At 46.2% G+C, this 26780-nt stretch overlaps 1 protein-coding gene across 1 annotated transcript in view; it reads left to right on the plus strand.

The window, feature by feature from the left end:
* The first annotated feature begins 5268 nt into the window (after positions 1-5268).
* The window catches only part of RBM25 (RNA binding motif protein 25), an 83976-nt gene continuing 62464 nt past the window's right edge, over positions 5269-26780 (plus strand). Inside the window, exons 1-5 of the mRNA XM_082275757.1 lie at positions 5269-5483; positions 17204-17318; positions 17815-17864; positions 18288-18455; positions 18938-18995. Coding sequence (XP_082131883.1) covers positions 17219-17318; positions 17815-17864; positions 18288-18455; positions 18938-18995 — 376 coding nt within the window. The 5' untranslated portion in view covers positions 5269-5483; positions 17204-17218. The remainder of the gene's footprint in view (positions 5484-17203; positions 17319-17814; positions 17865-18287; positions 18456-18937; positions 18996-26780) is intronic.

Raw genomic sequence — 26780 nt, forward strand, 5'->3', positions numbered from 1 at the left:
GTGTTGAGTTATTTTGAGGGGACAGCAAATTTACACTGTTATACAAGCTGTACACTCACTACTTTACATTGTACCAAAGTGTCATTTCTTCAGTGTTGTCACATGAAAAGATATAATAAAATATTTACAAAAATGTGAGGGGTGTACTCACTTTTTGAGATACTATAACTATTTGAAATGGGTTCATTTTTTTTTAAACACACTGTATAATATCTGGGAGTTATCTTTTCAGTACTTTGTCTGAGTTCTGTCCATTTTCTTTATATTTGCACTGGGTTAATACTTGTGCGATGGATGAACCAGGGCAAATCCTGTGTGGGTCCCCGCATCGCACCTGAATTGCAGACAGTTCCCACTGGCATGTATGAACTGCTGCGGGTGTCAATGTAAGGTTAACAACTTAAGCCCCGGAGGATTTGGCTGCTCAAAGACCAGGGCCTATTTTGCGATTCGGCACTACGTGACTTTAACGGACAATTGCGCGGTCGTGCGACGCTGTACCCAAATGAAATTGACGTCCTTTTTTTCTCACAAACAGAGCTTTCTTTTTGTGGTATTTGATCACCTGTGCGATTTTTACTTTCTGCGCTATAAACAAAAAAAGAGCGACAATTTAGAAAAAATAACAATATTTTTTTAATATGAAATTCTCAAAAAAAAAAAAAATTAAAAATCTAAGTTTTCTAACATTTTAGACCAATTTGTTTTCTGCTACATATTTTTGGTAAAAAAAAAAATTGCAATAAGCGGATTTTGATTGGTTTGTGCAAAAGTTATTGCGTTTACTAACTACGGTAAAGATTTATCTAATTTTTATTGTTTTTTTTTTTTACTAGTTATGGCGGTGATCTTTTTTTGCGGGACTCAGTGGCGGAGCCAGAGGGCTAGCTGGGGTGGCAATTGCCACCCCAGACCAAGTCCTTGCCACCCCTGTTGCCACCCCGCTCGCTGAAAACATTTCCCATTAGCGTGGGCGCCTCGCGCCTGCAGCTAGTTCTCCTGACTGTGACTGAGAGGTGAGCAGCAGTGGCGCCGTGAGCAGCTGCACAGCTAACCAATAACGCGTGCCTGCACACCTGATTGGTTCGCTGTGCTGCTACTCACGACGTGATTGGTTCACTGTGCCGCGCTCACCGCTCGGTCATGAAGAGAACGAGCTGCGGGCCGGACAGACTCACAGACTAAACATGTGGGATGGATGTGTCTGTGTCAGGCTGTGTTACCTTAGGTAAGTCTCTCCGGTCTCTTCATTGAAGGGGACACGGCATGTTGGTCACTATACATTGATGGGGGGAGTACGGAGTACGCTGGTCACTATACATTGATGGGGGGAGTACGCTGGTCACTATACATTGATGGGGAGAGTACGCTGGTCACTATACAATGATGGAGGGAGTACGCTGGTCACTATACATTGATGGGGGGAGTATGCTGGTCACTTTACATTGATGGGGGGAGTACGCTGGTCACTATACATTGATGGGGGGAGTACGCTGGTCACTTTACATTGATGGGGGGAGTACGCTGGTCACTATACAATGATGGGGGGAGTACGCTGGTCACTATACATTGATGGGGGGAGTATGCTGGTCACTTTACATTGATGGGGGGAGTACGCTGGTCACTATACATTGATGGGGGGAGTACGCTGGTCACTTTACATTGATGGGGGGAGTACGCTGGTCACTATACAATGATGGGGGGGAGTACGCTGGTCACTATACATTGATGGGGGGAGAACGCTGGTCACTATACATTGATGGGGGGAGTACGCTGGTCACTATACATTGATGGGGGGAGTACGCTGGTCACTTTACATTGATGGGGGGAGTATGCTGGTCACTTTACATTGATGGGGGGAGTACGATGGTCACTATACATTGATGGAGGGCATGCTGGTCACTACATTGATGGGGGAGAACGCTGGTCACTATATTGATGGGGGGGTACGCTGGTAACTACATTGATGGGGGGCATGCTGGTCACTACATTGATGGGGGGCATGCTGTCACTACAAAAGGTAGGTAAGAGACTACTACTATAGTACTGTCTGACTGTACTAGTGACTGACTGAGTAGTAAGAAGTCTGTAAAGGAAAGGGGATCTATCTTATGGGGAACCTGCCCTTGCCCAATGCCTGGTCTGCTGACTGTAAGGGGGGGATCTATATGGGGGACCTCACCCTGGCCTGCTGTAAGGGGGGATCTATATGGGGGCCAAGGTGAGGTAAGATCCCCCCCTTACAGAAGGCCAGGGTGAGGTGAGGTCCTGTCCCCCATATTGATCTCCCCCCGTACAGTAGGCCAGGGTGCGGTCCTCTGACCTCACCTCACCCTGGCATGCTTTAAGGGGGATCTATATGGGGGACGGGACCTCACCTTACCCTGGCCTACTGTACAGGGGGAGCTCTATATGGGGGACTTGTTGCTGCTACACTTTTCATTGGTTAACCTGACACGCAACTCCTTTGTGCTCCAAACAGCTCCAAAACAAAACATAACGCGGCAGCACACACAGGAAACTTATTTTTAGTGTAATTGAACACTTTGTATATTGACCCCCCTAAATAATACCTTGCCACCCCTGTTTTAAAAGTCTAGCTCCGCCACTGGCGGGACTGCAACATTGCGGCGAACAGATCGGACGCCTGACTGACATTTTTGACACTTTTGGGGTTACCAGTGACATTACTACAGTAATCAGTGCTATAAATATGCCCTGTTACTGTAAAAATGACACTGGCAGGGAAGGGGTTAACTTTATGATGGGGTTAAGTGTTTTCCGAGGGGCGTGCTTCTAACTGTCAAGGGGCGTGGCTTTTCATGTAACTACAGAGACATACGATCCTACATGTTACATCAGGGAGAATGACATTTACATTAGCCGCCTGCCATTCTCCCTCTCCAGCGGGAGATCGCGAGTCATCGGAGCCGCCAGTCACTCGCACGGGGATGTCAGGGAACGAGCGGGGGCGAGAGCACTCCTCCGGCGGCGTGCGCTTGCCCCTATTGGCTCGCGGGCGAGTGACGTACCGGTACGTCACTTTGCCCAGGAGGGGCTGACCGCCGCAGTATATGTACTTTCGGTGGTCGGAAAGTGGTTAATGATATCCCCAGATCTGTTTGCAGTGTTAACTGTGAAATGGTGCAGGAATCGGATTGCATAGGTGTGAACACCCATGCAATCCGATTCCAGTGTGGACCAAAAATAGGGTCCTGCACCATTTTGGTGAAAATGCAATGAGATTTCAGCCATACAGTTTGTAATGCTGAATTTGAATCGCAGACATCGCATGTGATCTGCACAGCAATGCGGTGCGAATCACACCCAACGTCTGTGATGGCACAAGTGTGAACCATAGTTGCCAACATTTGAAAAAAATTTCCAGGGACACTTTGCAGCACAGCTATCAATTACGTACCACACCCACTTCCCTGAAGCTCCACCCACTCCACATAATTAATCTCCGCCTATTTATCAGATTATAGGGTCTACTTCATAAAGAGAGAATTACAATTCCCTGCAATTCTAAAGTGTGAAATGTGCTCAGGTGTGACCGTACAAAAAATGGAATATGTAAATATAAATAAAGTGTTAGGTGTAAATAAGTACGATTATACTTATACTATCTGGTATAATTAGGTTTTATTGTACTTATTTACACCTAACACTTTATTTAGATTTACATATTCCATTTTTTGTATGGTCACACCTGAGCACATTTCACACTTTATTCACCTGTCTTTGAATTCAGCCCTCCGTAGGGTGATAATTTTCATTTACAGAAAACAATGTGGCATCCTTTCCTTCCTAACACATTACCCAGTCCAAAGCAGTATAGATTCTAACACATTAATCAGTCCATACCAGTATAGATCCTAACACATTACCCAGTCCATACCAGTATAGATCCTAACACATTAATCAGTCCATACCAGTATAGATCCTAACACATTACCCAGTCCATACCAGTATAGATCCTAACACATTAATCAGTCCATACCAGTATAGATCCTAACACATTACCCAGTCCATACCAGTATAGATCCTAACACATTACTCAGTCCATACCAGTATAGATTCTAACACATTAATCAGTCCATACCAGTATAGATCCTAACACATTACCCAGTCCATACCAGTATAGATCCTAACACATTACCCAGTCCATACCAGTATAGATTCTAACACATTACCCAGTCCATACCAGTATAGATCCTAACACATTACCCAGTCCATATCATCCTAACACATTACCAAGTCCATAAAAGTATAGATCCTAACACATTACCCAGTTCACACCAGTATAGATCCTAACACATTACCCAGTCCATACCATCCTAACACATACCAAGTCCATACCAGTATAGATATCCAGAATGAGATTTTTCCCATTGAGGATTGAGGTCTGTTTTCATTTTTTTGAGCAATATATATATATATATATATATATATATATATATATATATATATATGCACACACATACACGGATATGTACACACATTTATCTAGAGCTAGAAAACTATATATATATATATATATATATATATATATATATATATATATATATATATATATATATATCAATTAACAGGTGTATAAATTATATCTATAAAAAAACATTATTGATAGTAGTAATTAATGGAGTGTGAGGCCTCCAGCTTGTCGGAAGGTGCTCTGCCTCCCCCTGCTGGCGGATTTTGGAAAGTGCACCATGCTGACACCCTGCCTTCGGTGACACGTTAAATTTGCGACAGGCGGGAAGAGTGAGTGGGCACAGAGAGAGAGACAACCTGCTGTAAGAACTACAACTCCTAGCTGGGGTGAGAGCGACACTGTGTGGCACAAAATTAAAAAATTTAAATGATTTACAATGTCCCTGATTAACAGGGACACTGTAAAATACCCGGGACAGGCTCCTATTTGCCGGGATTGTCCCGGGAAAAACGGGACAGTTGGCAGGTATGGTGAACCACGGCTAAGAGTGGGATTTTTTAGGACAGGCTCTCAGGTGTTTATTCTGTTCCAACTTTTCTAGGGGGAAACACTTGGATCTCAGGAGAAAGTGATAGACACCCCACAAGCCCTCCCTAAAACTCAATCTGTTATTGCACATAAAAGTAAACGTCATGCACAGGGCACAGCAGTGTTGTTTTTCCTTGTACACTAACATAGCTACAATCACAGCCCACGGCTCTGCCTGCCCCTCCTTTACCAAGATGGCGCCCCGTAACCCCGCCCCTACCAATGCACACGCGCTCTCCGCCCTCTTTCACGCGTTGCATGCTGGGCCTCGCGAGCGGCGCTGCGGCGTGAGTGCGGCCTAGTCCGTGGATCGGAGACCCACCTCACAGGAGAACCTACCAACCGAATCCCGGAGCCAAGAGCACGCAGAACTTTTCCGCCGGTGACCAGTGGAGCCTCAAAGAAGAGAAGAAGCGCTGAGTCATCTGTTCAGCCAGGCAACCCCATCCTTAGCGGGGTAGGTGAGTGAGTGAGGCGGCCGCAGTGTGCGCGTATACGGGGGGCAGGGGAGCTCAGGGGGGACGGGGCGGCCGTGTGGTGCGGAGAGGGGCCGCTGTTCTCCTTTGTCCTCCCAGAAGTGTGCGGGAGATGTGTATTGTGTGATAGAGAAAAGGCCTCTCCTCCACCTGGCCGGACCGAGAGCATGGCGGGAAGACCTCCCAATCCATCTATCTACAGCCCGGCTGTGTGTGTGGAGGGCAGGCCGTCCATTCATTCTCCATGGAGGGAGATCGGGGTGAGTGTTCCCCGTACTCCGGGCAGGGCTGTACACGGCTCAACTCCATCCTTTGTATGGGAGATCTACCTAACACATGCCGGGGAACCCCCCCCCCAAATCACAGTGCCCTCTACCTACCCCCAACACATGCCGGGGAACCCCCCCCCCCAAATCACAGTGCCCTCTACCTACCCCCAACACATGCCGGGGAACCCCTCCCCAAATCACAGTGCCCTCTACTTACCCCCTAACACATGCCGGGGAACCCCTCCCCAAATCACAGTGCCCTCTACTTACCCCCTAACACATGCCGGGGAACCCCCCCCCCCCAAATCACAGTGCCCTCTACCTACCCCCAACACATGCCGGGGAACCCCCCCCCCCAAATCACAGTGCCCTCTACCTACCCCCAACACATGCCGGGGAACCCCTCCCCAAATCACAGTGCCCTCTACTTACCCCCTAACACATGCCGGGGACCCCCCCCCCCTAAAACACAGTGCCCTCTACCTACCCCCAACACATACCGGGGAACCCCCCCCCCAAATCACAGTGCCCTCTACCTACCCCCTAACACATGCCGGGGAACCCCCCCCCCAAATCACAGTGCCCTCTACCTACCCCCAACACATGCCGGGGAACCCCTCCCCAAATCACAGTGCCCTCTACTTACCCCCTAACACATGCCGGGGACCCCCCCCCAAATTACAGTGCCCTCTACCTACCCCCAACACATACCTGGACCCCCCCTAAATCACAGTGCCCTCTACCTACCCCCAACACATGCCGGGGTACCCCCCACCAATCACAGTGGCCTCTACCTACCCCCCAACACATGCTGGGGTACCCCCCTAATCACAGTGGCCTCTACCTACACCCAACACATGGCGGGGTAGCCCCCCCATCACAGTGCCCTCTACCTACCCCCCCAAAACATGCTGGGGTACCCACCAATCACAGTGCCCTCTACCTAACCACCCAACACATGCTGGGGTATTCCCCCAATCATAGTGCCCTCTACCTACCCCCCAACACATGCTGGGGTACCCCCCCACCAATCATAGTGCCCTCTACCAACCCCCCCAACACATGCTGGGGTACCCCCTAATCACAGTGGCCTCTACCCCCCAACACATGGCGGGGTAGCCCCCCATCACAGTGCCCTCTACCTAACCCCCAACACATGCTGGGGTGCCCCCCCCAATTACAGTGCCCTCTACCTAACCCCCAACACATGCTGGGGTGCCCCCCCCAATTACAGTGCCCTCTACCTACCCCCCAACACATGCTGGGGTACCCCCATCACAGTGCCCTCTACCTACCCCCAACACATGCTGGGGTATCCCCCCCCAAATCACAGTGCCCTGTACCCTACCCCCCAACACATGCCGGAGTACCCCATCACAGTGCCCTCTACCCCCAACACATGCTTTGGTACCCCCATCACAGTGCCCTCTACCTACCCCCAACACATGCTGGGGTATCCCCCCCCCCCAAATCACAGTGCCCTCTACCTACCCCCCAACACATGCCGGAGTACCCCATCACAGTGCCCTCTACCCCCAACACATGCTGGGGTACCCCTCAATCACAGTGCCCTCTACTTAACCACCCAACGCATGCTGGGGTATTCCCCAAATCACAGTGGCCTCTACCTACCCCCCAACACATGCCGGGGTACCCCCCCACCAATCACGGTGCCCTCTACCTACCCCCCAACACATGCCGGGGTACCCTCCCACCAATCACAGTGGCCTCTACCTACCCCAACACATGCTGGGGTACCCCCCTAATCACAGTGGCCTCTACCTACCCCCCAACACATGCTGGGGTAGCCCTCCCATCACAGTGCCTCTACCTACCCCCCAACACATGCCGGGGTGCCCCCCAATTACAGTGCTCTCTACCTACCCCCCAAAACATGCTGGGGTACCCACCAATCACAGCGCCCTCTACCTAACCACCCAACACATGCTGGGGTCTACCCTCAATCATAGTGCCCTCTACCTACCCCCCCAACACATGCCGGGGTACCCTCCCACCAATCATAGTGCCCTCTACCTACCCCCCAACACATGCCGAGGTACCCCCCAGCAATCACAGTGGCCTCTACCTTACCCCCCAAACACATGCTGGGGTACCCCCCAATCACAGTGGCCTCTACCTACCCCCCAACACATGCTGGGGTACCCCCCAATTACAGTGCTCTCTACCTACCCCCAAAACATCCCGGGGTACCCCCAATCAAAGTGCCCTCTACTTACCCCCCCGACATGTGCCGGGATACCCCCCCAATCCGTGTCCTCTACCTACTCCCCCCCCCCCCCCCCAACACATGCAAGGGTACCACTACTCCCCCAACAGTGTTAGCTACCTACCTCTCCCAACACATGTAAGAGTACCATTCCCCCCAATCACAGTGCCCTCTACTTACCCCCCAACACATGCCAGGGTACCCCTCCCCCCAACAGTGCCCTCTACCTAACCCCCCCAACACATGGAAGGGTACCACTCCCCCCAATCACAGTGCCTTCTATAATTTTGATGGCTGCATCTGGCTCGCAGACAAATAGGGTCTCCTGCTATGAGTATAACATTATTAGCCCCAGAGTCAAGTCCATGCCTGCGCGCTGCAGCCACACTGGTTGCTAGTATGCTGCTTTGCGTTTAGCAACCAGTGATGTCACGTGACGTCAGCGTCGTCGCGTGACAGCGGGGATAGCAAGGACAATGGTCAAATTCCTCCTCCGCTCCTAAATTTACTCCACCCACCACCGGCCACCTCCCTCTTCTCCAGGTGGCAGCGCGGGCTCAGCATAGAGCTGAGGGTGGTCCTGAAGGGACAGGTCAGTCAGACTCGTCAGTGTAAATATTTTGCGTTATGTGATTCCACTGTCTCAAGTAATTGCAAATACTCTTTCAGAAAGAGTATTTGCAATTACTAAGTTGAGACAGGGAAGCACAGAAAGCAGAGAATTATAGGCTAGCTTGCACCTTTTTTTATCTTCAGTTTTTAGAGGCTCCCAATACCCTCACTGAAGAAGTGCTGCAGGCCTGCAGCCATATATACAGTGGTATTTTCTAATAACATTTCCCCAGACATTGACATTTTGGCACATATGGGCTACACATCCACTTTCCGTTTGCGCTAAGGTTAATTCTCCTTTCCATTGTCGTGCCATGCAAATCGCACTAGTGTGAACAGGGGAAGTAATCTTTAATATTTCAGCTCCTTTAACCACTTCAGCTCTGGAAGGTTTTACCCCCTTAATGACCAGGCCATTTTTTGCAATTCATCACTGCGTTACTTAAATAAAGGTTACCCACCCCTGAAAAATAGTTTATGGCTCTCACGGAATTGCATTTGAAAATATGTGCTGTTCGTGGCTCTCTCAGCCAAAAAGGTTCCCGACCCCTGTTGTAAATAATCACCTTGTAAAACAACCCATTCAGTTTAAAATAGAAATGAAAGGCAAAACATTTGTGTATAAAAAAGGAAGGACATTTATATTTTTTCGTAAGTGATCACATTCCCTCTGTTCTCAGCTGCATAAGAGCTGGGGGGAGGAACAGTGCACTGATCTTCCCTGTTAAAGGCTTTGCAAGGGGTTGTCAGGTCTGATCATTGGAGGAGAGCAGACTGAGTTCCCTTCAGAGCTAGCGAACTGACTACGGTGTGTTCTCCTTATTGTGCCCAGTTTTTAATAGCAGGACTGTCAGAACACCAGGGATTTAACACAAAGGAAGCAATACAAAGATATTTTTTATACATAGTACAGCTGGCACATGTCAGGATTATGATATTTTGGAGTAACAAATGTTTTAAGGGTTTCAATTCTGTTAGTAACTCAAGTCTATTGTCAGGGACTTATGAGGACAAACCTAAACTATTCCTTTGTTCTGTATTCAATCAGGGAAAGCTCCTGAATTGCACAGCTTTTGGTAGAATTGTAAGTCTGTAAATGATTGATTGGTAGCCTGGGACATATTTTGCTAGCCGATGTGGCACTAGCAACCATCTCAATACTACTTTATAGGATGTTTCTAGGTCCGACATAGATATATCTTGTGGTTTGCCTGCCAGGTGTTTGACCAGTCCACGGTCCGAGGCTAAGGTCCAAGGCTAAGTCAGTTGCCCACTTGAAGGTGTAAACTGGGAGGGGGCTTTGAAGTGGTTAATGTATAGAGGGGTTTTGGGTTGATCTCTGGAGAGTTTTAGTTGGGTTTTGCCTCTGTCCCTGTAAGTCTAATGGGGGATATGTTGGTGTCTCAAGCCAAAGTATGGGACTTTAAGGGCAAGTGATGAATACACGGTTGTATAAAATAAAATAAATGCAATTTATTGCGAATAAGAGGGTATATCCAGCAAAAATTATAACTAACAGTTATAATGGTGCAAGGGTGTTGGGTTATAGACCCAAGGTGCATAGAAGAATGCTAAATATTGGAAAAAGAATTTCCGTGACAATGGTGAGACTGGGTGACTTATTATTTTTGATGAAAAACTCTGTTTCTCCAGGCTAACTTGCTTGGATGTTCACAGAGATCTAATGTTGACCCGACGCGTTTAGGCTAACAATGTAGCCTTTGTCAAGGGTTTGTGTCACTAATTATTGACCTATTCTTGTGAGATTTATTCATGTCTTGAGAAGATCCGCAGCAAGAACCAATGGGAGAATCAAAAATGTCTGCCCAGTACTTGCATGCAAGGTCCTATGCAAGTGTCCAATGCTGGAATTGCATATAACTGTTTGTTTGAGTTGCTGCAGGTTGCGTCCGCTCTGTCTCCTCGTTTCCCTCAGTATGAGGGCGATGTGGGCGGACATTTTTGATGACGGCTGCACTAGTGCACCCTGCAAAATAAACCCAGGCAAGAACACCTGAGCAATCCTGAGCTGCCTAAGAACTGTGACCTTGCAGTGTATACTATCGTCAACCACATAAGAATATGCAGACAATTTTTTGTCCCCAAAGATTCATCAGCCACATTAAGGCATGAACAAATGATCCTACCATATACAGTTGCTCCCATTGGTTCTCGCTGCAGATCTTCTCAAGACATGAATAAATCTCACAAGAATAGGTCAATAATTGGTGACACAAACCCTTGACAAAGGCTACATTGTTAGCCGAAACGCGTCGGATCAATATTAGATGATCTCTCTGTGAACATCCAAGCAAGTTAGCCTGGAGAAACAGAGTTTTTCATCAAAAATAATAAGTCACCCATTCTCACTATTGTCACAGAAATTCTTTTTCCAATATTTAGCATTCTTCTATGCACCTTGGGTCTATAACCCAACACCCTTGCACCATTATAACGGTTATAATTTTTGCTGGATATACCCTCTTATTCGCAATAAATTGCATTTATTTTATACAACCGTGTATTCATCACTTGCCCTTAAAGTCCCATACTTTGGCTTGAGACACCAACATACCCCCCATTTGAAGTGGTAAATATAGCAAAGAAAAGTTTGGTTATTGCTCCTTGGTCAGATGTACACAGGTGTTGCTATGTAGTCATTGTGTTGAGGCTTACGCCTGGTGGTGTGAAAATGTTTTTTCTTTTGTTCATTGACACAGTTCATTATCTTCTTGACCATTGGGTTATACTCCCCCCCCCCCCCCCCCCCTACAGGAGTAGGGCCCCAGGCAGGAAAAAGCTTCACTATGCCTATGGGGCAGTCCCAAGGGGTATACTCCCACTCTCAGCTATAGGCACTCAGTTTTTTTCTGGTTATTCAGGAGTAAGGGTCTAGTTTCTTAATGGGCAATTTTTTACCTTTTATGTGGAACCTTTTCCTATCTTTGTTTTGTTCCTGTGAGAATCTACAATCAACTACTGGACTGGGTGACAGACTGGCTAATCTAGATCCAGAGGGTCCCCCAGTCTGGCCAGCGAGCTGGCGAAAGGGTCGTGACATAGCCCCATGGGACAGGGGCTGGCCTGAGAGTTAAACGTCTGGCGAGGTCGCATACTATCTGGCCTCGGCCTGAGTTGCAGCGTTCCTCCTGACCGACAGCCACCCACATTCTGATGGAGCGGTGGTCTGTCAGGAGCGGTGCCCACCCTGTTCCTGTTATGGTAAGTGTCCCCCCCTCTTCCCCTGGAGGGTTTTGGGGTGGATGTGGGCCCCTCCCTGGGATGCCCCACCAAAATTTTGGTGGTCACTGTGGGTCTTCTGGCCCCCCTCCCTCCCTGGGTGAGGTTATGAGCTGGCTTTTGCCACATGCTCTTAAGGGGAGTTTGTTGGAGTTGCTGCTGACCGGGTTTTTTCTGTGTGCGCAACGGGGAGTCGAGCAGGTTTTCTTACCACCCTGGGGTTTGGTGACTAGGGCAGGGTTGTCCTCTGGGCTCCCTGCTGCAGTTGTTAGGCTGGGGGAGTGAATAGTTTAGTATTTGCGGGTTGCGCCTTATGCGGCCAGGTCCGGCCAAAAGTTAAGGCCGCAGCTTTTTGGCTTACTGGTTGGGAGCTATGTGGGGAGACCCCAGAGAGGATGGCTGAAGTCACCACCCTCTATTTGGGCATCCGCCCTCCCCTCTGCTACCCCTGGGTGGTTGGCTCTGCTGGGGCTCCCGCCCAAGGTGCTGGGCTTCTACAGTTGGGGGGTGCCCTCAGTGAGGTTACTGACGCCCCCTGCCTGGCTGGGATCCATGTGCTTGCGGCTGGGCCTCAGCAAAAATTTAGGTTGCAGCCTACTGGGCCATGTGGCCAGCTTGGCACCTTTTCTTTGAGGGGTGGCACTGTGGGGGCGATTTTTTTTTTTTTTTTTTTTTTTGGCAGCCAATGTCACGGCCGTGGTCTGTCAAGCACCAAGGGGGCACAAGAAGTGTCCTGGCGGCTCGGAAAGTAGCTGGCATTCTAAGGTGAGCAGACTGATTCTTTCCAGCCTTCTCTGCTGTACACATTCCAAGGAAGGTACAGAGGTTTGTGGCACGGTCTTGGGATCCTCTGGCTGACGCCACAGAGTCATCAGTAGATCCTTGGATTTAGTATTGTCTAATATATGCCTTTCCCCATCTCAAACATCTGCCAACACTCCTGTGCAGGATCAAGGCAGAAAGGATTCTGGTCATTCTAGTGGGTCCAGACTGGCCTCGCCAGTCTTGGTACGCAGATTGGTACGGTTGGTCGCCGATGCTCCTTGGAGACTTCTCTCAGGGAATTTCTGCTGTCTCAAGGGGCCAAGCTTCCATCCTGCTTTACAGTTGCTGGCTTTAACGGCTAGGCTGTTGAAAGACAGGTGCTGAAGGATGGAGGTTTGTCTGAATTGGTGACTCCTACACTGCTAAAGGCTAGAAAATCTACCTCTAGGAAGATCTACCATCGTACTTGGAAGACGTATGTTGCGTGGGGTGAGTCTCTTGGGGTTTCTTCCTCGCTCCTTTTCGGTGGCTCAGATCTTGGCTTTCCTCCAATGGGGGTAGAGCAGCGCCTGACCTTGAGTACCATTTAATGGGCAGGTTTCGGCCTTGGTTTTTCTTTCAAAGTTCATTGGCCGCACATCCCTTGGTTCAGGGAGTTTGACACTTAGCTCCTCCAGTGCAGTCTCCATTGCTGCCATGGGATCTCAATTTGTCAGTAATCCAGAAACCTCCCTTCGGAAATATTCGGGAGGTTCCCCTGCTTATGTTGTCCCAGCAGGTGGCCTTTTTTGGTGGCTGTTACTGCTGCGCACAGGGTGTCTGAGCTGGAGGCCTTGTCGTTCACCTTACCTGGTGGTTCAGAGATAAGGAGGTTCTTCGTACCTGTCCGTCTTGCTTCTCACGGTTGTCTCTGATTTACATTTGAAGGAAGACATTGTGTTGCCTTTCCTATGTCCCAGGCCTAAACATCCAAAGGAAATTGCTCTGCATTCCCTGGATGTGGTTTGGGCAATCAAGGTGTACCTAGCAGCAACGGAGTCACGGAGTCTTTTAGGAAGTCAGACTCGCTGTTTGCACTCACGAATGGACCTCGGAAAGGGTTGGCTGCTTCTGCTTCATTTCCAGATGGCTCAGACAGTGATTAAGATCTCTTTTTAATTAGGTCTGGTTCCTCCTTTCCTTGTTAGGGCGGGCTCTACTCGGGCGCATAGGGCCTCCTGGGCCTTCAATCATCAGGTGTCAGTGATTCAGTTTTGCAAGGCGGCCACCTGCTCGTACACTTTCACAAAGTTTTATGGGGTGGATGTGTAGGCATCAGGGGATGCTTCTTTTGGCCGCAAGGTTTTGCAGGCTGCTGTATAGAGGACCTGGGCCTCTTTGAGGGTGTATTGTTTTGTTTTTTTCAGGTGAGCTCAATTTGTTTATGCTTGATCTCCATGTTACCTGGTTGGCTTCAGTTTAGCTTTGGGAATTTTTACTTGCTGTTCCCACCCCTCATGTTTAACACTTCTTCTTTGGGACGTCCCAATGGTCAAAAAGATAAGGAGCTGTGTCTGTCAATGAACGAAAGAGAAAATGGGATTTTTGACTTACTGTAAAATCCATTTCTCTGAGGTTCATTGACGGACACAGCACCCATCCTTCTGTGGAGTTGGCTTTCTTCTGATATTGCTTGTAAAAAATGGAGTGCCTATAGCGGAGAGTGGGAGTATACTCCCTGGGACTGCCCCATAGGCGTAGTAAAGCGTTTTCCTGCCTAGTGTCCTTCTGTTGGGGGCAGTATAACCCAATGGTAAAGAAGATAAGGATCTGTGTCTGTCAATGAACATCATAGAAATGGATTTTACGGTAAGTCAAAAATCCTTTTTTATCTGAAGGTATCTCCTAGGGCAGTGGTCCTCAACCCTGGCCTACAGGGCCCACTAACAGGCCAGATTTGCAAGATAACTGAAATACATCCCAGGTGATATAATTTGCTGCTCAGTGATTGCAGTACTCTAGTCTGCATCTCCCCAAGGTAATACTTAAAATCTGGCCTGTTAGTGGGCCCTGTAGGCCAGGGTTGAGGACCACTGTCCTAGGGGACCTAGGAGACAAGGTGTTTTTTTTTTTTTTTCAGTTAGTCATGTAGGCTTCTGTTTCTACTACCCTCCTTAAAATGCTAGTTGCCTAGCTGTCTCTGGCTTCTTTTAATCACTGATGTGGCACAAGTAGGCAGTGGTGTGAGTGAAAAGTCAGGACGGCCGATCTAGCTCATATGATCTCCCAAGCGGTTGGCTTCAAGGAAGGCGAGATATCACCAACAACGGCTACAGTGCCTGGGCAGTGACATCACCCACAGGCTTACTATGGGGCATCTGTTGTCAGCTGTCCCCACCGAAGCCGGTGCTGGAATCTGATCATCTAACCAGAGTGTCCAGGGAATAGGTAAGTATATGTATATTACCTCTACAGGGTGGTTAGAATGGGGGGGGGGTGGGATCAGTTTCAAGTTTCGTTTTTGCCTGGATTTTAATTTTAAGCCCTAATCAGAGAGTTGGAGGGAAAGGAAAGCATTTGCAATAATGTGGAAATATACTTGCACATTATAACAAACCTACATCTGTTTTCTAGTCCCCTGATAACTTGCACTCACTATTGCCGCTCCATGGCCACTGATGTTGTCCTGTCAGAGACCTCTCCTACTGCTGGCATAGTTCTTCATTGCTAGGCTTGTGATTATGCCACCTTAAAAGTTTTACCATGTTCAGCACTAGGTTTCATTTTTTCAGCCGATAGATGTCAAAGTGTAAGGCTAGGTTCACAGTCACACTGATACGGCAGCAGGTCCGGTGCTTCTTTGTACAAGGTTTTAGGTTCAAATCAGGTCCCAATTTTTGCCTGAATTCGCACTTGAAACGGAGCCAAAGACAAACATGACCCTTTCCCATGCTGACCTCGGCCCCCCCTAGAGGTGTGTGATCCGGCTCCATTGAGAGGCGGTCAAAGCTTCCTGTCATGCAAATTGGATCCGGGGAAACCTACAGCTCCTGAATCAGCCTGCCCTAGTGTTTGGACTCTTTGGACATTCAGCCCATTACTTTTATGTTTTTAGCTACCTGTAATTTTGGTTACCAGGTGTCCCCCCCCATTGAGAGACTTACCTATAGCCAAGGTTCCAAATGCCTCTGCTAAGGAACCTGACAGATTGAGATGTATGACCAATGGATGGACTTTGGAGTAGGATCTTAGAAGTGATTGTTAGGAGCACACAAATGCAGATGCAGTCTTTGGCCTTTGGCACCCAGGGCATTTGTGTGTCCCATCCCTTGGTTTTAGTGTGCACAGGAGGCACAGGTTCAGTCTGTCCAGCCCGCTGCCCGGGGTTGAACACTAAGTGGTAATTATATTAAGGGTGCAATGCGTTCAGTAGGGATGCACCGGTCCCACTTTTTTGGACCTGATACCGATATCTGGCGTTGTGAAATCGCAGATACCGGAACCAATCCGGAGCTACACACAAAGCAAGCGGCTGCAGTACAGAGCAAAGCTGCTGCTTCATGTGTGGATTGGCCAGTCGATCGATCAATGTTACCGATCCATATAAAATGGCCATATATGCGCCGATATCCGATCCGAATATCGGATCGGTGCATCCCTAGCGTTCAGGGAGCAATGTGTTCAGGGACAAATGCCTGAACTGCAGGTTTTATGAAGAAAAAAAACTGCATGCCAACCAAGCAGGGCTGTTATGTTGTTGAGGAATGCACTCCCAAAATCTTGTGGCCAATCAAATAGGGAATGCCGCTGTACTTGACAGCCCAATTGTGGAGTAATGGAAATGTTCAATCTACTGCTGAAGCCATCTCCCAGAAAACTGGAAGTGATGTCACTGCCAATGTTCTAAGCCACTTCTGAGTGAAGAGGAATGTCTGTGGGTCTCTAGAACAACGTGTTTACAGCAGCCTTTTTGTCAAACCCTGGGATGAAGGCTAATGGAAGATTTAAAATCAGGGCACTGAAAAGATGGAGGGGCAGAATAAATTTGTGTGAAGCGTCCCACAGCGTCATTGATGATCAAAAAGATAATCTGAAAGACCTGCCTGCGTCTAGTGCCGATCACTCGCATGTGATCGCAGTATGAAAGGCACATCTTGAAATTAACCAAGTAAACTTGTTCTCATTGAGATAAAAGTGAATAATGCAATTCTATTACTATAGAGCTTTTTAAAGAGCTACAGCCCTCAGACTGTGGGATGTTGGGAATATACAATGTGTACAGAAATGTGCTTTGGATATGTGACAGGTGAGTAGGTATGATTATCTATAAAAGCCGGAAATACCCGTTGCCTTCAATGAGGCTGCCTACTCGCAGCTTATCACGGGAACAACCACTGGGGTTCTCGCATGTAATCGCCAGCAGGGTGCATTTGCAGGTGTGAATGCACGATATTTCACTTTGATAAATGAGGTGGCATTTTCTGCTTCCAGTGAAATTAACCATTTACAAACACACGACTTTTGTTTTTACAACTCCCATTCATTTCGTTTTTAGGATTATTATAATAATATATTTTAAATTATGTTTATTTTTTTCACTTTTGAATAGGTTGCTTTTGCAAATATGTCTTATCCACCGCATCTAAATCGACCCCCAATGGGGATTCCTACTCTTCCTCCGGGAATACCTCCTCCACAATTTCCAGGATTCCCTCCACCCCCTGGTAAGTACACTTCAAATTGTTCAAAATTCATATTGAGTAAAGAAAACTGCTTTTTGACTCATCCATTGATGCCAGTGATGAAAAACATTGCCACACTCAGTAAACTTGGGAGCTTTATTAAGTTTTTTTTTTTTAAACACTTTTAGCTTTGCTGCTTTTGCCCAGATTGTGCTATTTTAACACTTGTATCAGTTTTAACCTTTCAAAATGAGATTTATCTGAACGTTATTGGGGCATTCACTCTTGCATAAGGATGGGCACTAAGCATCATGCTTCCTCATAAAGCTATTTCCTGCAGAAGAAGCAAGGACTCTGTATTAGCTTACTGTTCAATATGAGAATTTTTGAGACAACCAGTTTTCAAAATTCCTTCATTACCCTTTAGTCTTATTTTTTTCATTCTGCTTTACCCTTAAAGTGCAATTCATTTTTGTGCCTTTTTACGTTTTCATGTTACTACTTGTTTTTTTTTTTTTTTTTTTTTTTTTTTTTAAAGGAACTCCAATGATTCCTGTACCAATGAGTTTAATGGCTCCAGGACCAACTGTAAGTCTGTTTCTACTTTACCATAACTTTAATTCCTTAATGATTGATACTTCTTTAGGTTAAATGCATTTAAAATACATTACACACAGCAATTTCACACAGCTTTGAAAATATAATTCTGCATCTTCTCTTTTGAGAGTTGTCACTAAAGACCCAAACCAATGTAAACATTGCTTTGTTTACATATAGCTTGTCTGCATCTTGCTTTACTGCATTATACTACATGTTACTGTGTCACCAACCACTCGTACAGCAACAGCTCTCTTCCCTTATATACTATGTTACATTCATGTGGATTTTCCTAAACTTTTAACCTTTACAGTCTTGCATTCTTTGGCTTGCATTGCCAAATAAAAAAAAATGCATGTTCTGTTGATGCATTGTGGTTAAAATATTGGTCTTTTTTTTTTTCTCTATTGCAAGGTTTTGCTACCTACAGTATCTATGGTTGGAAAACATCTCGGGCCTCGAAAGGATTTGATGGGTCTTAAGAACAAAGAAAATGATGAAAACAGCGGACCAACAACCACTGTTTTTGTTGGAAATATTTCTGAGAAAGCCTCTGATATGCTTATCAGACAACTTTTAGCAGTAAGTAACATTTTATACACATTCGCCAGTAAACTATGTACATTTTTTTAGGACTGTTTTTTAGGGCATTCCACAAGTAGCATTCCACAATTCGTACTGGTTAGAAAATGAAATAAGCATTTAGCTGCTGTAGACAACAAGCGCACATTTCTTTTCTTACCATTTATGTGGAAGGCCATTTTTTTAAAAATTTAAACACTATAGACCTGATCCTCGATTAACCTTATGTGTTTAATGCAAAACTATTAAAAAATGAAGAAATATGTTGGCTGCGGGTGGTGTTTACATAACTGGGAGCTCGTTCTGTAAAGCAGACTGTCGCTGTATGAATTAAGCACTGAATTTAGTAGTAGCGGCTTATTGTACATATTTCACAACATTTTGGAACAAAGTGCAATGCCTTAATACTTCATATGACAAGTGTGATTTTTAGATTTTTTTTTTTTTTTTTTAAAACCCTTTTTCATTCAATTTTGTTATAGAAATGTGGCTTGGTTTTAAGCTGGAAACGTGTGCAAGGAGCATCTGGGAAGCTGCAAGGTAAGTGTGGTATGTATGAGCATCATTCCTCTTCTGTTACTGAATTCCATAGGTATGTATTTAAAACAATGAATGTATGCCAGTGTGTGTATTTATGCCAGGGCTTGACAAAACCCAGGCGTCAGATGTTTCAGACTGGCGCATGGCGTGCTGCCCGATTTCTCCCCACACCCCGCTATGTATCCTGGGCACAGCTTGCCCATCTGTGGGACCGGCAAAGCTGGTGCACCCGGGTAGAGGGCAGGAGAGTGGACACATGTCCACTCTCCTCTCCTTCTAGTTGACCCAAAAGTGACATGTGACATCACTTCTGGGTCCCTGTTCAGTTTCCCTGGGCCGTCAAGGCCCCCCACATATGTGCATGTACAAATGTAAACGCATGATTGTGATGCACGTTGCATATCACCGCGCACGCCGGAATGAGAGAGCGATAATTCTAGCTCCAGACCGCCTTCATAACGCTAAACTAATCACCTAAGTGGGACGTAGCGCTTGACTTTCCACATTTTTACAGCCTTATTTCAAAATGGCCTAAATTCACTATTTCCACTATTTCCTCAAAATTCTACAAACCATAACCCATAATGACAACTTGCAGTTTGTTTGAAATCTTTGCAAATTTATTAAAAATAAATGAAAAAATTCTATTTCCATAAGTATTCACAGCCTTTGCCATGACACTCAAAATTGAGCTCAGGTGCATCGTGTTTCCACTTATCCTACTTGAAGTTTCTATGACTTGTTTGGAGTCCATCTGTGGTAAATTCAGGACATGATTTGCAAAAGACACGCACCTCTCAATATAAGGTCCCACAGTTAATAGTGCATGTCGAAACACAAACCAGGCCAAGAAGTCCAAGGAATTGTACTTCTTGGCTTGGTTTGTGTTTCGACTTGACGTCCAAGTGGCCCCCATCCGTAAATGGAAGAAGTTTGGAACCACAAGGATTCTTCCTAGAGCGTGCTGGCTGGCCAAACTGAGCAATCGGGGGGAGAAGGGCCTTTGTCAAGGAAGGTGATCAAGAGCCCAAATGTCACTGACAGAGCTCCAGCGTTTCTCTGTGGAGAGAGGAGAACCTTCCAGAAGAACAACCATCTCTGCAGAACTCCACCAATCAGGTCGAAGTTCTCCTCTATGAATTTAGTGACCTGAGACCACAAGGGCCTCACCGTGGGGCAGTCCCCGACCATATGAAGAAACGATCCCCCTTCCCCCCGAGCATTTATGGCAGAGGTCCGAATCCCTTTTATGCATAGTAAATAAACCGGGGTATAGTATGTCTGATGCAGATACCGCAGCTGAACCATCCTATCAGTCGATGACACAACTGTGCGAAGATATGTCTCCAGTACCTCCTCCCAGTGTTCGTCAGACAAGTCAGGTATAAATGTTAGCCACCTGGCCCTAGCCACCGGACCAGCACCCCCAGGACATAGCGCTCCATAATACCTAGAAATTCTCTTAAGCGGATCTGGGTCCAAAAGCATAGTTTCAAGAGAGGGGCTAGCCAACAGACCCCCCCCCCCCCCCGAACTGCACCCGCACTGCGTGGCGAAGCTGCAAATACCGGAAGCGCCACATCCCGGAGATCCCAAAATGCTCCCTAAAAAGTTGCCCAAAAGACACTAACCGGCCCTGATGGAATAGCTGGTGTAGGTATTTAAGGCCATAATGGGCCCAGCGACCCCCGTCCTTCAACCTAGCGAACTCCCCAAGCGATGGATTAAACCACAACGGATTATTCGGTGAATTCGTTAGAGGGTCGTCCCCAACCCGTCAGGCGCAGATCTGAAAGATCCTCCCCGGCAGGGCCATCACGGAACCCAGGAGCCCCCCTCCGGTAAAGGACATTGAGCAACGTTTCGAAGGAGGAGGCAAGCGCCGCCTCCAACTCAACCGTGGAATTGGGCACCTGTGGGAAAAACCTCCAGTGTAGGAAAACCAACTGAGATGCAAAATAGTAGGACCTCAAATCCGGTACCGCCAGTCCCCCACCCGAAGTAGGGCACTTGAGAACAGACAAAGCCACTCTAGAGGGTTTATTACCCCACAACAGAGTGGTCAGGATGGCATCAATACTCAGGAATACCCCCCTGGGGATATAAACAGGAGAGTTGGACAGAGCATATAAAAATTTAGGCAAAAAGATCATTTTAAATATGTTCACCCTGCCCATCAGAGAGGGGAAGCGCTTGCCACCGTACCACCCTGTCTTTAAAAGCCTGAACTATCAGGATAAGATTATTCTCCAAAAACGTAGAGATTGGAAGTTGGAACACAATCCCAAAATATTTAAAGGAACTAGTTAGAGGAATGGGGCCACAACCCCGTCATCTAAGGGGAATAAGGAAGACTTGGATCAATTAATACAGAATCCGGAATAGTCCCCAAACTCCTGAATCACCTCAAAGGCATAGTTCAAGGAAGGGCCCGGATCCTACAGATACTGGAGCATGTCATCCGCATACAAAGAAACGCGCTCCTCCATCTGACCCACCCGCAACCCCTTAAAGCCGTACTCTCCCTCAACCTCATCGCCAAGGGTTCCATAGCCAGGGCAAACAGCAGGGGCGACAGAGGGCACCCCTGTCTGGTCCCCCTATGCATCGGAAAGGGTTCATAAATCAAACCATTCACCCGTACCCGCACTAAAGGCTCCGTGTATAACAACTTTATCCAGGACAGAAAGACAGGGCCAAAGCCATACGCTTCAAGTACCCTAAAAAGATACGGCCATTCAGAGGAGTCGAAGGCTTTTCGTGTGTCCAGGGAAGCCACTACCCTCTCCCCAGAGTTGTCATGTTGCGCCTGAAGGTTAATGAAAAGTCTCCGAACATTCATCTGTGCACACCGTCCAGGCATAAAGCCGTTTGGTCAGCCTTAACTAGTTTCAATATAACTGCCTGCAACCTCATAGCCAGGGCCTTAGCCAAAATCTTAGTGTCCACGTTGATTAGCGAGATTGGTCTATACGAACCACACTCCCGCAAATCCTTCCCCGGCTTGGGGATAAGGACCACCAAAGCCTCCCGCATAGAAAGGGGGAGTACACCCCCCTCCCGCGCTGATTCATAAAGACTCAGTAACTTTTTTTTAACTGGCTCCTGGATTCAAAGCAAATTTGTCAAGCCCTGATTTATGCATACAGTATGTGCGTGTATATATAGATGGAGATGTATACACCGTGTGTGTGCATATATACAGTGCATTGCGAAGGTATTCAGCCCCCTTGAACTTTTCAACCTTTTACCACACTTCAGGCTTCAAACATAAAGATATAAAACTGTAATTTTTGTTTTTGAAGAATCAACAAGTGGGACACAATCGTGAAGTGGAACGAAATTTATTAAAGATTTCAAACTTTTTAAACAAATAACTGAAGAATTGGGCGTGCAAAATTATTCAGCCCCCTTAAGTTAATACTTTGTAGCGCCACCTTTTGCTGTGATTACAGCTGTAAGTCGCTTAGGGTATGTCTCTATCAGTTTTGCACATCGAGAGACTGAAATTTTTGCCCATTCCTCCTTGCAAAACAGCTGGAGCTCAGTGAGGTTGGATGGGAGAGCGTTTGTGAACAGCAGTTTTCAGTTCTTTCCACAGATTCTCGATTGGATTCAGGTCTGGACTTTGACTTGGCCATTCTAACACCTGGATATGTTTATTTGTGAACCATTCCATTGTAGATTTTGCTTTGTTTTGGATCAATGTCTTGTTGGAAGACAAATCTCCGTCCCAGTCTCAGGCCTTTTGCAGACTCCATTAGGTTTTCTTCCAGAATGGTCCTGTATTTGACTCCATCCATCTTCCCATCAATTTTAACCATCTTCCCTGTCCCTGCTGAAGAAAAGCAGGCCCAAACCATGATGCTGCCACCACCATGTTTGACAGTGGGGATGGTGTGTTCAGGGTGATGAGCTGTGTTGCTTTTACGCCAAACATAAAGTTTTGCATTGTTGCCAAAAAGTTTGATGATTGTCCTATGGACAGAGTCTCCCACCTCAGCTGTAGATCTCTGCAGTTCATCCAGAGTGATCATGGGCCTCTTGGCTGCATCTCTGATCAGTCTTCTCCTTGTATGAGCTGAAAGTTTAGAGGGACGGCCAGGTCTTTGTAGATTTGCAGTGATCTGATACTCCTTCCATTTCAATATTATCGCTTGCACAGTACTCCTTGGGATGTTTAAAGCTTGGGAAATGTTTTTTTATCCAAATGCGGCTTTAAACTTCTCCACAACAGTATCTCGGACCTGCCTGGTGTGTTCCTTGTTCTTCATGATGCTCTCTGCACTTTAAACGGACCTCTGAGACTATCACAGTGCAGGTGCATTTATACGGAGACTTGATTACACACAGGTGGATTCTATTTATCATCATTAGTCATTTAGGTCAACATTCAGAGATCCTCCCTGAACTTCTGGAGAGAGTTTGCTGCACTGAAAGTACAGGGGCTGAATCATTTTGCACGCCCAAATTTTCAGTTTTTTTATTTAACAAAGTTTGAAATATCCAATAGATTTCGTTCCACTCCATGATTGTGTCCCACTTGCTGTTGGTTCTTCAAAAAAAAATTATATATTTTATAGCTTTGAAGCCTGAAATGTGGCAAAAGGTCAAAGTTCAAGGGGGCCGAATACTTTCGCAATGCACTGTGTGTGTATATGTGTATATATGTGTGTATATATATTTATATTAGAGAGATTAGAAATATTTTGTATATGTGCATCTCAAAAAGTTTATTTCACTAATTTGTTTCAAAAAGTGTAACTGGTATAGATTCATTAATATAGAATGTGTGCTATATGCATATAATGGGAAATATCAAAAACAGAACGTTGGATTGAGGCACTTAGGATTTTAATGATATGGTATGAACTACACAGTACTTATGTTCAAAAAATACAGATGTTTATTGTAACCATTAAAGATTAAAATTCACCCAGAAAAATGGGAGACAAAGATTAAAAGAATAGATCAAACATATTGATAGCCCACAGGAGCATAACACAATTCATAACACAAATAGCAAAACCTCACTTCCTCTAATATAGTTTGGGCAATGGATGAGGTTTCCTCTAAAACATGGGGGTGCCTCAATCACTATAATTGTAATCTCACACTCTACATGTTTCGAGGGATACCTGCTTCTTCAGGAGTTGTATTCGTGAGGGATGTGATCTATGGAAAAATATAAAACACAATATACAGAAAGCAACAAACATATTAGGGCTATACATGAGTGCAAAAAACACATACATATAAACTATTACTACATTGCTGAAAAGCAGCCAAAATACAAAGGACCCTAGAGAATTCCCAAACTGTGCCAGAGAACCATATGGACACGGCAAAATAATGCTCTCCAGAGGGATGGAACCGCAAAGCCAAATGGCAGTCTCGGGCGAGTGCTGGAACCAGGTGAGCAATAGGTAATGGTAGATACTGGTAAGGGTAAGAGGTACATAATGTTTTATAAAGGGACTCAAAAAAAGTCTACATAATTTGGGGGTTTAGTAAACCTACCACCCCTCAAATATTTTTACTATTGTATTACCAAATTATTTGCACCTACAAAGTTTAGACAAACTCAGTGATTCATTACTCAGAATGAGAGTGATCTATTTCAAGCATGCCTTTTTTTTTATTTTGATGTTTATGGCTTAGAGCTAGTGAAGATCCAAAATTCAGTATCTCAGAAAATGAGAATAATACATAAGACCAATAAAAAAAGGATTTTTAATACAGAAATGTTGGCTTACTGAAAATGATGTCCATGTAAAGTATAGTATGCACTCATTACTTGGTCGGGGCTCCTTTTGCATGAATTAGTGTATCGTGGCATGAAGGCGATCAACCTGCGGCACTGCTAAGGTGTTATGGAAGCCCAAGTTGCTTTGATAGCGGCCTTCAGCTCGTCTGCATTGTTGGGTCTGGTGTGTCTCATCTTTCTCTTGCAAATACCCCACAGATTCTCTATGGGGTTTAGGTCAGGCAAGTTTGCCAATCAAGCACAGTGATACCATGATCATAAAACCAGGTATTGGTACATTTGGCAGTGTGGGCAGGTGGCAAGACTTGCTGGAAAATGAAACCAGCATCTCCATAAAGTTGGTCAGCAGAGGAAAGCATGAAGTGCTCTAGAATTTCCTGATTGAAGGCTGCGCTGACTATGGACTTGATAAAACAGTGACAAACAGCAGATCATGGCTCCTCAAATCATCAGGGACTGTAGAAATTTTACTCTGGTCCTCATGCAACTTGGATTCTGTGCTTCCACCCTTCCTCCAGACTCTGGGACTGATTTACAAATGCAAAATTTACTTTTATCCAAAGGACTTTGAACCACTGAGCAACAGTCCAGTCCTTTTTCGCCTTAGCCCAGGTAAAGCCCTGTACACATGCACCGATTGTCGGCCGACCGTTCGGCCGTCTTTTGTCTTGTGCTGTCGTGTTGGTTGAAAAGTGCTAAAGACTGCACACGAATTTTGTCGGCCAACAACAACCGACTGCAGAAGTGATGTCATGTGATGGTTAACTTTCCGTGTGTTTTTTCTTCTCTGAGCATGCCCAGTCTTGCTCATCTGCTTTTTGTCGGCCAAAATCTGTACTGACTGACGAACAATTGGCTGTTCTTTGTTGGCCTACAAAAATTGTAACCTGCACACCAGATTTTGTTTGGCCGAAAAGTCGCAGTCGGTTGTCGGAAACATCATACTAACAAGCCGACAATCGGCCGATCGGACGTTGGCCGAATATTTACGGCCGACAATCAGTACGTGTGTACGGGCCTTAAGACACTTCAGACATTCTCTGGTTCAAGAGTGGCTTGAAACAAGGCATGCGACAGTTGTAGCCCATGTCCTGGATACTTCTGTGTGGTGGCTTTTGAAGCCCTGACACCAGCCATAGTCCACTCCTTGTAAATCTCCCCCAAATTCTTGAATGGCTTTTTGTTAATCCTTTCAAGGCTGCGGTTATCCTTGTTGCTTGTGCTCCTCTTTCTACCACACTTTCCTTCCACTCAACTTTCCATTAATATGCTTGGATACAGCACTCTGTAAACAGCCAGCTTCTTTAGCAATGACTTTTTGTGATTTACCCTCCTTGTTGAGAGTGTAAATGACTCTTCTGGACAACTGTCATGTCAGCAGGCTTCCGCATGATTGTGCAATACTGAACCAGACCGAGAAACCATTTAAAGTCTCAGGAAACTTTTACAGGTGTTTTGCGTTAAAGGAAGTAATCTTCCCTATATTAAGGCTTACCTATAGGCAGTGTAAATATTTCCTAAATAGGCACCGTTTAGTAAATACAGTATTTACATTGTATGCAGCTAGGGGACAACCCTGGCAAATGTGCTCTGAAGGAATGGCCGCTCTTGCCGTTCCTTCAGAGCCCTGTGCCGTGAACGGCTGCTGCTGCGTGAGTGATGCCATCGCGGCTCCTGCCAGTCAGAGCTGGAGTCCACAAACCCGGAAGCAAGGCGGGTGAAGATGGGAGCCCCTGCATCGTTCACTTATCGGCGTGGGAGGGCTTCGTTTTCAGGTAAGTTTAACATAATGTGCTAGTATGCTATGCATTCCAGCACATTACGGCTTTACCCCACAGGTTCCCACCTGATAAAAAAAAAAAAAGCTCTAGCGGTTTACAACCGCTTTATTTAGCTGATTAGTGTGACACCATGACTGTACAATATTAAACTTTTTCATAATCTCATTTTCAGAGATACTGAATTTTGGGTTTTCACTAGCTGTAAGCCATTATCAAAATTTTAAACAAAAATGCTTG

This window comes from Pelophylax lessonae, assembly GCF_965119305.1.
Source record: "Pelophylax lessonae genome assembly, chromosome: 13".
NCBI lineage: Eukaryota > Metazoa > Chordata > Amphibia > Anura > Ranidae > Pelophylax > Pelophylax lessonae.